This window comes from Carlito syrichta, unplaced genomic scaffold, assembly GCF_000164805.1.
Source record: "Carlito syrichta isolate Samal-C Ts95f unplaced genomic scaffold, Tarsius_syrichta-2.0.1 Scaffold307199, whole genome shotgun sequence".
Taxonomy (NCBI): domain Eukaryota; kingdom Metazoa; phylum Chordata; class Mammalia; order Primates; family Tarsiidae; genus Carlito; species Carlito syrichta.
In genome coordinates this window covers 117,917-129,556 of record NW_007251295.1, presented here as the reverse complement: position 1 = coordinate 129,556, position 11,640 = coordinate 117,917, and the positions used below count along the sequence as shown (strand labels likewise).

Sequence of the window (11,640 nt, the reverse complement as noted above, 5' to 3'; positions counted from 1 at the left end):
GCGGCCACTGCACTCCAGCCTGGGCGACAGAGTGAGACTCCAACTCAAAAAAAAAAAGTAGACCAATACATGCATTGTAAGAATCCCAGATAGAGAAGGGGGAGAAGGAGAGAAAGAAGGAGGAAGAGAGATTCTTTCAAAAAACCATGGCTGAAAACAAACTTGATGAAAGAGATGACTATAAACATCCAAAAAGCTCAACAGACTTCAAGTAGAATGACCTACACAAGACACACTGAGACACATTACTATCAAACTGATGAAAGAGAAAGTCTTAAAAAAAATGTGGAAAGCAGCAAGATAGAAGCAACTTACCACATAAAAGGATACTTAATAATATTGTCAGCAGATTTCTTTTCAGAAACTTTGGATATTAGAAGACAGTGAACTAACGTATTCAAAGTGCTAAAATAAAAATCAACAACAAAACTGTAAATCAAGAATCCTATAACCCGCAAACCTGACCTTCAAAAGTGAAGGAGAATTCAAGACATGACCAGATAAACAAAAGTTGAGGCAGTTTGTTGCCAAAGAATAGTCGTGCAAGACATGCTAAAGGGAACACAGCAGGTTGCAATGAAAGGATACAAGGACAGTAACTTGAAGTCATATGAAGCAATAAAGATCTCAGTAAAGGAAAATATATTAGCAATTATGAAAGTTAGTATTATTGTAACAACAATTGGCAATTCCACTTTTAGTTTTCTTTTTCTTTCTTTTTTTTTTTTGAGTTGGAGTCTCACTCAGTCACCCAAACTGGAGTGCAGTGGCTGTTCCCAACTGGAGTGCGGAGGCCGCTCCCGGCCACCGCAGCCTCCACCTGCTGGGCTCTGGCGATCCTTCCGCCTCAGCTTTCCAAGTGGCTGGAACTACAGGTGCACGCTACCACACCCAGCTAATTTTTGACTTATTGTAGAGATGAGGTCTCGCCAAGCTGCCCAGGCAGGTCTCGAACCCGCGGGCTCAGGCAATCCACTCACCTCGGCCTCCCAAAGTGCAGGATTACAGGCTGAGGCACTGAGCCTGGCTAGGAAAATGATTCTTTATTGGCAGCATATAAATTCAGAGTCAGAAATGATGGTTATGCTAAACAACCACAGGTTGTCCATATGGGTGACTGAAATAGTTATACCATGGCTTTCTGATAGTTCAATGAATACAAATCTTGTTTCATTCATAAAATTGTTCAAAATATTGCATAAAATTACCTTCAGGCTATATATAAGATCCATATGAAATATAAATAAATTTTGTGTTTAGACTTGGGTTCTACCTCCAAGATATCTCATTATGCTTATGAAAATATTGTAATATCAAAAAAAAAAAAAATCCAGAACACTTCCAGTTCCAAGCACATAGGTTAAGGGAGACTCATGTGTAGTATATTTCTTTAAAAGACAATTATTAGTCTAAAAGGTAGTATTATTATAACTTTGGTTTGTGTTTTCTATATAATTTCAAAAACTAATAAGAGACTAATTTAAGAAAGCATTAGTTTATATTTTTATGTGACATCAATAACTGAAATGGGTGGTGATGATACTATAAAGTAGAATTTTTGTATTTTATTGAAATTAAGCTGGTATAAATTCAAATTAGGGTGTTATAACTTTAGGATTTTAAATGTAATTCCATGGCAACCTCAAAAAAATAAAGAATATGTAGGGGGGAAATGATAATAAAAGTAAAACATTTCACTACCAAAAATCAACAAAATACAAAAGAAGATAGTAATGCAAGAAATGAGAGACAAAAAGCTATAAAGCATATATAAAACAGATAACAAAATGACAAAATTCCCCCTTATTGTTAATTACTTTCAATGGAAATGAATTAAACTCTCCAATCAAAATACAGAAACTGGCAGAATGGATTTTAAAAATCATGATTCAACCATAGTCAGCCCACAAGGGACATACTTTAGGTCCAAACACAGATAGGTTGAAAGTTAAAGGATGGGAAAATATATTCCATGTACACAGTAACCAAAAGAGAGCAGGGGTACGTAAACGAATATCAGACAACCTAGACTTTAAATCACAAAAAGTTACAAGAGACAAATTAGGACATTAAGCATTAATAAAAGGTTCAATACAGGAAGAAGATATAATAATTATAAACATTTACATACCAAATAAGAAGCCAGCAAAATATATGATGCAAAAACAGATATAATCAAACGGAGAAATAGTTTTACAATAATACAGATTTTGGCACCCTTCTCTCAACAATGGATAGGACAATCAGAAAGAAGATACATAAGGAAATAGAGGACTTACATAATGGAACAAAACAATTAAATCTAACAAACATATACAGAACATTCTAACCAATGGCAACAGACTATATATTTTCCTCAGATGCACATGGGACATTTCCAGAATAGATCATTTGTTAGGCCACAAATTAACTCAATACATTAAAAAAGATGAACGTGATACAATGAGGGGTCCCCAATCCCGGCCATGGACCGGTACCAGTCCGTGGACTGTTAGGAACTGGGCTACAGAGTAAGAGGTGAGCAGTGCTGGAGTGAGTGAAGCTTCATCTGTATTTACAGCTGCTCCCATCGTTCGCATTACTACCTGAGCTCCGTCTTCTGTCAGATCAGTGGCAGCATTAGATTCTCAAACACTATTACGAATTGCACATGAGAGCCATCTAGGTTGGGTGCTCCTTATGAGAATCTAATGCCTGATGATCTGAGGTGGAGCTGAGGTAGTGATGGCTAGCGCTGGGGAACGGCTGCAAATACAGATTAACATTAGCAGTGAGGTTTGACTGCACAGAGACCATCATAAACCAATTGCTTGCAGACTCATATCAAAATCCTATCATCCAGCCACTTAGAAGGCTGAGGCAGAAGGATCGCCTGAGCCCAGCAAGTCAAGGCTGTGGTGGCCATGAGCATGCCACTGCATTCCAGCCTAGGTGACAGAGTGAGACTCCAACTTAAACAAAACAAAAACAACCTATCAGTGAGTGGCAAGTGAGCTGATGTACTTCAATTGTACAGCTGCATCTGGCAGGTTTTAAGTCAGAATCTGACACTTATTTTAGTCCACATGTGGACCACCCATTATTTTATTTACCACTTCTGTCTGTACCTCTTTTTTTAAATGGTGACTTGTATAATTATCTCATTATATATTTTAATGTACTAATAATAGAAATAAAGTACACAGTAAATGTTATGCATTTAAGTCATCCCTAAAACATCCCTCCCCGCCCCCAGACTGTAGAAAAATTATCTTCCACAAAACAGGTTCCTGATGCCAAAAAGGTTGGGGACTGCTGATATAAAATATCTTCTCTGAACACAACAAGATGATGTTAGAAAGCAGTAACAGAAGGGAAAAAAATCAGAAATATGTGGAAATTAAACAACATACTCTTCTTTTTTTTTTTTTTTGTTAGTTTCACTCTGTCACCCAGGCTGGAGTGCAATGACATGCTTACAGCCACCACAGCCTCGACCTGCTGAGCTCTGGCTATCCTTGTACTTTATCCTTCCAAGTAACTGGAACTACAGGCGCATGCCATCATCCAGTTTTTGTTTGTTTGTTTGTTTTTTTGAGTTAGAGTCTCACTTTGTCGACCAGACAGGAGTGCAGTGGCCGCTCCCGCCCACCGCAGCCTCAACCTGCTGGGCTCTGGCGATCCTTCCGCCTCAGCCTTCCAAGTAGCTGGAGCTACAGGCACGCGCTACCACGCCCGGCTGATTTTTTTGATTTATTATAGAGATGAGGACTCGCCAAGTTGCCCAGGCAGGTCTCGAACCAGCGGGCTCAGACAATCCACTCACCTCAGCCTCCCAAAGCGCGGGATTACAGGCTGAGCCACTGAGCCCAGCTAACCACCCAGTTAATTTTTTGATTTATCGTGACGATGAGCTCTTGCCAAGCTGCCAAGGCTGGTCTCAAACTCTTGGGCTCAGGCAATCCTCTTGTCTCCACCTCCCAAAGTGCTGGGATTACAGGTGTGAGCCACCATGCCCAGCAACAACACACTCTTAAACAACCAATGAATCAAAAAGAAACCACAAAGAAAATTTAAAAGTACTTACAGACCACTGAAAATGAAAACACACCATACTAAAATTTATGAAATGTAGTAAAAGCAGTGCCAAGGGAAAAACTTTAACTATAAATGCATACTAAAATTTAAAAAAAAGGAAAAAGAAGGCTGGGCGCAGTGGTTCATGCCTGTAATCCCAGCACTTTGAAAACCAAGGTAAGAGGATTGCCTGAGCCCATGGGTTCGAGACCAGCCTGGGCAACTTGGTGAGACTTCATCTCTACAATAACTCACAAAATTAGCTGGGCGTGGTGGCACGTGTATGTAGTTCCAGCTACTTGAAAGGCTGAGGCAGAAGGACCACCTGAGCCCAGCTGGTGGAGGCTGTGGTGGCCGTGAGCATGCCACTGTACTCCAGCCCAGCCTGGGTGACAGAGTGAGAGTCCAACTCAAAAAAAAAAAAAAAAAAAAAAGAAGGAAAGAAATACTTCATATCAACAATCTAACTTTTTACCACTTAGGGACTAGCAAAAAAAGAACAAACTAAACCCAAAGTAAGCAGAAGTAAGGAAATACTAAAGATTAGAGCAGAAATAGACAATGAAAAACAACAAAGAAAAATCAATGAAACCAAAGACTGGGTCTTTAAAAAGATCCAGTCTTAGATGAACTAAGACAAAAAGAGAAAAGACTCAAATACTCAAGTCAGAAGTAAAAGCAGGAAATGAGCAAATTTCACAGAAATAAAAAGGACCATGAGAGTACTATGAACCATTGTACACCAACAAATTAGGTAATGTAGATTAAATGGATAAATGACTAGAAATGCAAAACCCTCCAAGACTGAACTGTGAAGAAATAAACATTCTAAATAGACCTAAAACTAGTAAGGAGGTTAAATCACTAGTCAAAAATCTCCCAACTAAAAAAAGCCCTGGACCTGACCATATCACTGATAAATTCTACCAAGCATTTACCAACCCTTCTCAAACTTTTTCCAAAAATTGATGAGGAGAGATTAATTACTAGTTTAGTCTATAAGGCCAACATTACCCAATACCAAAGACAGACAAAAATACTACAAGAAAACTATAGGCCAGGCACAGTGGCTCACACCTGTAATCCCAGTACTTTGGGATGCAGAGGTGAGAGGACTGCCCACAGGTTAGAGACCGCCTGGGCAACATGGAGAGACCTCGTCTCTACAATAAATCAAAAAAATTAGCTGGGCATGGCGGCGCGTGCCTGTAGTTCCAACTACTTGGAAGGCTGAGGCAGAAGGATCACCAAAGCCTGGGCAACAGGAGTGAGATTCTGACTCAAGAAATAAAAATAAAAGTAAATAATATTATAGACCAATATCCATTATAAACATTGATACAAAAAAATCCTCAGCTAAATACTAAAAAACCAATGCAGCCACATATTAAAAGGATTATATATCATAACCAAGTGAGATATAGTTCTGGAATGCAAGGATGGCCCAATCAATATAATACACCACATTAACAGAATTTTTTAAAAAAGGTTACCTCAACTGATGCAGAAAACACATTTGACAAAATTCAACATCGTTTCATGATAAAAACCCTCAATAAATGAGAAATAAAAGGACACTGCTTTTTTTTTTTTTTTTTGAGTTGGAGTCTCACTCTGTCACCCTGGCTGAAGTGCAGTAGCACACTCACAGCCACCATAGCTTCAATCTGCTGGGCTCAGGTGATCCTTCCACCTCAGCCTTCCAAGTAGCCGGAACTACAGGCATATGCCACCGCACCCAGCTAATATTTTGATTTATTGTAGAGATGCGGTCTCACCAATCTGCCCACACTGGTCTCAAACCTGTGGGCTCAGGCAATCCTCTCACCTCAGCCTCTCAAAGTGCTAGGATTATAGGCGTGAACCACCACACCCAGCCTGGTTAAATGATTTTCAACCAGAAGGCCAAGACTATCAAAATGGGGAAAAGACAATCTTTTCAAAAATGGTGCTGGGAAAAGCAGATATCCACATGCAAAAGAATGAAGTTGTACCATTACCTAATATCACATAGAAAAATTAACTCAAGGTCAGGTATGGTGGCTCACCCCTGTAATACTAACACTGTGGGAGGCTGAAGCAGGAAGATTGCTAAGCCTAGAACTTTAAGACCAGCCTGGGCAACATAATGAGACCTCATCTCTACAAAAAAATCAAAAAATTAGCTGGGTGTGGTGGCATGTGCCTGTAGTCCCAGCTACTTGGGAGGCTGAGGTGGAAGGATGGTCTAAGTCCAGGAGATGGTCTAAGTTCAAGCTGTGATCATGCCACTGTACCCAACCTAGGTGACAAAGTATGACTTCAATTCAAAAAGAAAAAAAAAACCTAGATGACAGAGTAAGACTTCCATTCAAAACAAAAAAAAAGCTGTGGTGGCTGTGACCGGGTTCAGTGGCTCAGCCTGTAATCCTGTGCTTTGGGAGGCTGAGGTGAGTGGATTACCTGAGCCCGCGGGTTCGAGACCCGCCTGGGCAACTTGGCGAGACCTCATCTCTACAATAAATTAAAAAATTAGCTGGGCGTGGTAGTGCACACTTGTAGTTCCAGCCACTTGGATGGCAGAGGCGGAAGGATCGCCAGAGCCCAGCAGGTCGAGGCTGTGGTGGCCGGGAGCGGCCACTGCACTCCAGTCTGGGCGACAGAGTGAGGCTCCAACTCAAAAAAAAAAATTAACTCAAGATATATCAAAGACCTAAACTTAAGAGCTAAAACTATAAAATTCTTAGAAGAAAACAGAGCAAAAGCTTCACATTATTGGATTGGGCAATGATTTCTTGGATGTGACACCAAAGACGTAAGCAACAGCAATAGACAAATTAGACACCATAAAAATTTAAAACTTGGTCAGGCACGGTAATTCCAGCACTTTGGGAGGCTGAGGGGAGAGGACTGCCTGAGTCCAGAGGTCCAAGACCAGGTCTCGGCAACTTGGCGAAACCTCGTCTCTACAATAAATCAAAAAATTAGCTGGGCATGGTGGCATGTGCCTGTAGTTCCAGCTACTCAGAAGCCCAGCAGACTTATGCTGCAGTGTCCATGAGCATGCCACTGCACACCAGCCTGGGCAACAGAGTGAGACTCTGACTCAAAAAAGAAAAAAAATTTTAAACTTGCACATCAATAAACACTATTAACAGAGTTTCAAAAGACAACATACAAAATGACAGAAAATATTTGCAAATCAAATATCTAATATAAAAAGAACTCCAAAAACTCAGCAACAAAAAAACTAACCCAGGCCATGCACAGAGGCTCACATCTATAATCCCAGCACTTTGGGAAGCCTAAGCAAAAGGATTGCTTGAGCCCAAGAGTTCAGGACCAGCCTAGGCAACATAGCAAGAACTTATCTCTAAAAAAATAAATAAATAAGAAAATTAGCCAGGCATGAGGGCATGTACCTGTAGTCCCAGCTACTCAGGAGACTGAGGGGAGAATTGCCTAAGCCCAGGAATTTGAGACTGCAATGAGCTGTGATCGTGCCACCACACTCCAGCCTGGGTGACAGAGTGAGACCCCAACTCAAAAAAAAAAAAAACAAGCAAAAAACCTGAGTCGAAAATGGGCAAAAAAGTTGAACAAAAATTCTCCCAAAAACATATATAAAAGGACAGTAAGCACATGAAAAGATGCTCAACAGCACTTATCATTAGAGAAATGCAAATCAAAACCACAATGAGATGCCACCTCATACCCACTGGGATGGTTATCAAAAGAGCAGAAAATAATAATTGTTGACAAGGATATGAAGAAATTGGAACCCTTGCGTATTGCTGGAGAGAATGTAAAATGGTACAGCCACTGTAAGAGTATGGCAGTTTCTCAAAAAATTAGAAATACAACTACCATTTAATACACTTGGGGTATTTCCAAAGGAACTGAAAGCAGGATCTCAGTACATATTTGTACACCCACATTCACAGAAACATTATCCACAATAGCTAAAATATAGAAGCAACCCAAGTGTCCATCAATAGACGGGCAGATAAGCAAAATGTGATATACACTTACAATAGAATACTACTGGAACCTTTTTTTGGGGGGGGGCTGAATTCTCACTCTGTCGCCCAGACTGGAGTGCAGTGGCACACTCCCGGCCTCCACAGCCTCGACCTGCTGGGCTCCGGTGATCCTTCCGCCTCAGCCTTCCAAGTAGCTAGAACTACAGGTACGTGCTACCACGCCCAGCTAATTTTTTATTTATTGTAGAGATGAGGTCTCACCAAGTTGCCCGGGGGGTTCTCGAACTCACGGGCTCAGACAATCCACTCGCCTCAACCTCCCAACGTGCTGGGATTACAGAATAAGCCACCGAGCCCAGCCTGGAACCTTTTTAAAAGGGATGAAATTTATCCTGTATGCTACATGGATGAACTTTGAGAATGTCAGGCTAAGTGAAAAAAGCCAGTCACAAAAGATAAATACTTATATGAGGTACCACTTATATGAGGTACCTAGAGTAACCAAAATCAGAGACAGAAAATGAAATGATGGTTGCAGGGACCGGGGGTGAGGAGTAGTGGAGTTATTGTTTAATCAGTATGGAATAATACATTTTGTCTATTATGTCAGTAATAAAACACTATTGAAAGGACCAAAATAAGGTGCTACCTTAAAGCAAAAATTATTCAGTGCTATAATACATAATTCATCTGTGATCTAAATCTTTTTTATTTTTTTTTTTGATTCAGTCTCACTCTGTCACCCAGGCTGCAGTGCAGTAGCACGCTCACCGCCACCACAGCCTCAACTTGCTGGGCTCAGGCAATCCTTCCACCTCAGCTTTCCATGTAGCTGAAACCAAAGGCATGTGCCACCATTCCCAGCTAATTTTTTGATTTATCGTAGAGAAAAGGTCTCACCATATTGCCCAGGCTGGTCTCGAACCAGTGGGCTCAGGCAATCCTCTCACCTCGGCCTCCCAAAGTGCTGGGATTACAGGCGTGAGCCATTGTGTCCAGCTATGTGATCTAAATCTAAAGGCACCATAGAAAACACTTTTGAGATACTCCACAATGTTTTAAATGCAAATTTAGTGACAATAACATTTTAGTAAACTAATCCTTTTCAGATTCCCTTTTAAGCCTGAAAAAAATGATTATGGAAATATAGACTGTGCAGTTACCTTCTGTAAAATCCTGCAGATATATTACTTTTAAAACAAAACCTTACAATACGTTCATTATTCTAAAATACTATTTAAAAACTTCCAGTATGGCTGGGCACGGTGGCTCAGCCTATAATTCCAGCACTTTGGGAGGCCGAGGCGAGAAGACTGCCTGAGCCTGGGGGTTTGCGACCAGCCTGGGCAATCTGATGAGACCTCATCTCTACAATAAATCACAAAAACTAGCCAGGCATGGTGGTGTGTGTCTGTAGTTCCAGCTACTTAGAAGGTTGAGGCCTGGGGTGGCCTTAAGACTCCCAACTCAAAAAAAAAAAAAAAAAAACAACTTCCAACAAAAATAATACAGTGATGGGATAAAAATCATCTGAGAAATAGGAATAAATTAACTACCTATTGCCTATCATATAATGTCTTTTAACTTACCAGTCGAACACTTCTTAGAAGTAACATCATTCCAGCTATGGCCATTCCAGTGCTGATATTCTAAAGGAAGAGATGCAATGATTAATTCTCACTAATTATTATTCACAATAGTAAAACCCTAACCCTAGTACTAACTAGAAACAGAAAATCAGGATTGTCCTCCTTTTTTTTTTTTTTTGAGTTGGAGTCTCTCTGTTGCCCAGGCTGGAGTGCAATGGCACGCTCATGGCCACCACAGCTTCAACCTGCTGGGCTCAGGCGATCCTTCTGCCTCAGCCTTCCAAGTAGGTGGAACCACAGGCGTGCACCACCATGCCCAGCTTTTTTTATTTATTGTAGAGACAAGGTCTCACCAAGTTGCCCAGGTTGGTCTCAGGCAATTCTCTCTCCTTGGCCTCCCAAAGTGCTGGGATTACAGGCTTGAGCCACCGTGTGCAGGCTTGTCCTCTATATCTAACTGTCCAAACAATGTATATATAGCCTTCAAATAAAGGCCCACTTCTTCCAAAAACTGTGCCTACCCAATTATTAATAATCCCTTCTTTTGACTTTTACAATACTCAGTCTTTCTGAAACAACAATCTGGCATAAAGAGTAATATATACATACACACACATATAATACTCATATATAGTATACATGCATATACACATATGCATATAATACACACATATATATACTATATATACACACATATTTATATGTAAAAAATAGTCTGCTGTTCTCTATTAATTGTATGACTTTACCTATGAGTTTCTTGAATGTATGAACATTTCCTGTAGTGCAGACAGTAATTAGCATAACCTTGCATCCAGGGTGGGAATGTAAGTATTTGGTAGAAAAACCTCATCACTAAAATCCTTAGGCCAGGAGACTTTGACTCAAATAAATAAAAAATTAGAAAATTAAAAAAAAAAAACTTAAAATACAACACCTTGGCAAATATATGTGTTTTTAGGAAAACTTAGTGATGTTTTCAAAGAGCTTCACTTATTTGTTTGTTTGTTTATTTATTTATTGAGTTGGGGTCTCACTCCAACTCAATAAATAAATAAATAAACAAACACCCAGGCTGGAGTGCAGTGGCACACTCACCGCCACCCCAGCGTCAACCCGCTGGGCTCCAGCAATCCTTCCACCTCAGTCTTCCAAGGAGCTGGAACTACAGACACACACCACCATGCCCTCACTTCAGCCTCAAAGAGTTTCATTTCAACTTTAAACTGAAGTGACCCTAAAAAAGTTTAATAAAAAGCTAAGAATCCTACAATTCTCTCAAGAAGAGTAATAATCTAACATACTTTCCTCTGATAAATACAATTAGGTATATAAGAAATGAGACTGACAACACACAATGGTACATTCCTTGACTTCTGGGATTGGGTTACCTGGAATATTATATTCATGTTCTAATGTAGACACTGTTTCCTCCCATAATCCTTCTGAGGTCATTTTTAATTTGAAATAACCCATGCATCTATTATTGGTTACATATATTATGCACCATTCATTGATGCTGCAAGTATTTTTCCAGAACTTGCTGGGTGGCAGGCGTTCCTCTAAGGACTGGAGCTACAGTGGTGAGTGAAAACAGACCCAGCCTTGGCCCTTGTGCTGCTTGGCTGCATCTGTAAAGCTCATCTTACTCAACTTCTCAGCATATTTTTAAAAACTTAATCAGTGGCTCACACCTGTAATCCTAGCACTTTAGAAGGCCAAGGTGGGAGGACTGCTGGAGTCCAGGAGTTTGAGACCAGTCTGGTCCATGTAGCGAGATCTCGCCTCTACAAAGAATCAAAAAATTAGCTGGGCATGGTGGCACGCACCTGTAGTCCATGCTACTCAGGAGGCTGAGGCGGAAGTATCCACAGCCCAGGAGACAGAGGCTGTGGTGAGTCGTGACCGTGCCATGTCCACTCCAGCCCGGGCGACAGTGAGATCCCAACTCAAGTAAATAAAAAATTAATAAATAGCATTTTTTTTTTTTTTGAGTTGGAGTCTCACTCCGTCGCCCAGACTGGAGTGCAGTGGCC

General features: G+C 40.5%; 1 protein-coding gene across 1 annotated transcript in view; it reads right to left on the bottom strand.

The window, feature by feature from the left end:
• Positions 1-11,640, bottom strand: part of CUNH3orf33 (chromosome unknown C3orf33 homolog) — a 29,818-nt gene that overhangs the window by 16,120 nt on the left and 2,058 nt on the right. Inside the window, exon 3 of the mRNA XM_008064109.2 lies at positions 9,608-9,667. Coding sequence (XP_008062300.2) covers positions 9,608-9,667 — 60 coding nt within the window. The remainder of the gene's footprint in view (positions 1-9,607; positions 9,668-11,640) is intronic.